A 1,964-nucleotide genomic window follows, 5' to 3' on the forward strand; every position below is an offset into this window, starting at 1 on the left:
ATATATAAGGGATTAATATTGAATGAAATGCTCTAGAAATATAAGATATTTGCCTCATGTAACTATAAAAGATGAATAAACCTTGCATATGTACTTGAAACTCTTGTTCAATTTATAGGTTATTACACTTTTTTCATAAAGATCTATTTTCCTCTCTCATATCCATCATGAAATAGTGAACAGTCATGGGAAAACATGCTAAAGGAAGAGTTTTTATAGCAACAGGTTTAACTGATAACTCAGTTTAAAGCTTTTGCTTAACCGTGTTAGAACACATTTTATAATATTAAGCTTATTTTGGTTTTTAAAGTTTTTCCTTCTTAGTAATTTCCTAACTGTGCACCTTTAATTCAATGGTTTCATGGGTACTTAAAATACTTGAATCTGCTACAAGCATTTTATCATTCTTATGTCATTTTATGTTGAAATTTTGAAATTCTGAGATATCACACAGCTGGATAATTCACTGTGATAAAGTGTGTGAAAGACGGGCAGAGATGAACATTAGTGAAACGGAGGAGTTATATTTCAAATGATGGAGATACCTCCTGTAAATCTGCTGAAACAAAGATGCTGAAAAGACAGAGGATTTGCACATGGGATAAAGTCTAAGATAATATTTTAAAGTATTTGGACACTCTTTAAACTTATAAAAATAAAATTTCTAGGATGAAAAAAGAACAACTTTTAAATTTAGTTTTTGACTGTGTTATTGTTGTTGATGATGTCATTGTTGTTGATAATGCTGTGATTGTTGTTATTTTTGTCTTCTTCCGTAGACTTGATAGAACAAGAAAAAACATGAAAAACCAGTCAGTAGAGATTGTGTTCATTTTGCTGGGATTAACAGATGACCCTCACCTTCAAATTCTGATTTTCCTGTTTATGTTTTTTAATTATATCTTGAGCCTGATGGGGAACTTAGTAATCATCTTCCTCACTCTGCTGGATCTTCGCCTCAAGACTCCAATGTACTTCTTTCTCCGGAATTTCTCCTTCTTGGAAATGGCATTCACAACTGCCTGCATTCCACGGTTCTTGATGAGCATTCTCACTGGAGACAAAACAATTACCTACAATGCTTGTGTATCTCAATTGTTCTTCTTCTTTCTACTACTTATCACAGAGTTCTACCTCCTGGCTGCCATGTCCTATGATCGCTATGTAGCCATCTGCAGACCACTGCACTACCCCATCATCATGAGTAGCAAAGTGTGCCACATACTGGTCCTCAGCTCCTGGGTGACTGGGTTTTTATCCATCTTCCCCCCTTTAATGTTGGGACTCAAACTGGAATTCTGTGCTTCCAAAACTGTAGATCATTTCCTATGTGACACTTCTCCTGTCCTGCAGCTGTCTTGCACAGACACACGTTTAATAGAATGGATCGCATTTGTCGTAGCTATAATGACACTTATCATCACCTTGATCTTAGTGATTCTCTCCTACACACTCATCATCAAAACCATCCTAAAGTTCCCTTCAGCTCAACAGCGGAGAAAGGCCTTTTCCACCTGCTCCTCACACATGGTTGTTGTCTCCATTACTTATGGGAGTTGTATCTTTATGTACATAAAAACATCAGCCAAGGAGAGGGTGACTTTAAATAAAGGTGTAGCTGTTCTCAATACCTCTGTGGCCCCTTTGCTAAACCCATTCATTTACACCCTAAGAAACCAGCAGGTAAAGGATGCTTTCAAGCAGGTGTTTCGCAGATTGTGTTATTCTCAAACAGTGAATTAGGAACCCCACAAAGGATAAAGAAAAACTGTACAGACCATTTCCAGTGGTTAGGCACGGCTCCCAGTTTAATGGGGCTTTCTACCCATCTCAAAACTATTAATCCAGAATTGCTCCTATCAAAAAGAAATGCAGGGACAAAGAATGGCGCAGCAGCTGAAGGAAAGGCCATCCAGAGACTAACCCACCTAGGGATCCAACCCACATGCAGACACCAAACTCAG

At 37.6% G+C, this 1,964-nt stretch overlaps 1 protein-coding gene across 1 annotated transcript; it reads left to right on the forward strand.

Annotated features, from left to right (window-relative positions):
• The first annotated feature begins 801 nt into the window (after window positions 1–801).
• Window positions 802–1,743, forward strand: LOC127670777 (olfactory receptor 6C6-like). Its single transcript, XM_052165282.1, has one exon. It carries the CDS (start codon window positions 802–804, stop codon window positions 1,741–1,743), a length of 942 nt encoding a protein of 313 aa, XP_052021242.1.
• The last annotated feature ends 221 nt before the right edge of the window (window positions 1,744–1,964 follow it).

This window comes from Apodemus sylvaticus, chromosome 20 (genome assembly GCF_947179515.1).
Source record: "Apodemus sylvaticus chromosome 20, mApoSyl1.1, whole genome shotgun sequence".
Lineage (NCBI taxonomy): Eukaryota > Metazoa > Chordata > Mammalia > Rodentia > Muridae > Apodemus > Apodemus sylvaticus.

Excerpts from the sequence above, each read along its gene's own strand:
- LOC127670777 (XM_052165282.1), top strand. The coding sequence starts at position 802 with ATGAAAAACCAGTCAGTAGAGATTGTGTTCATTTTGCTGGGATTAACA.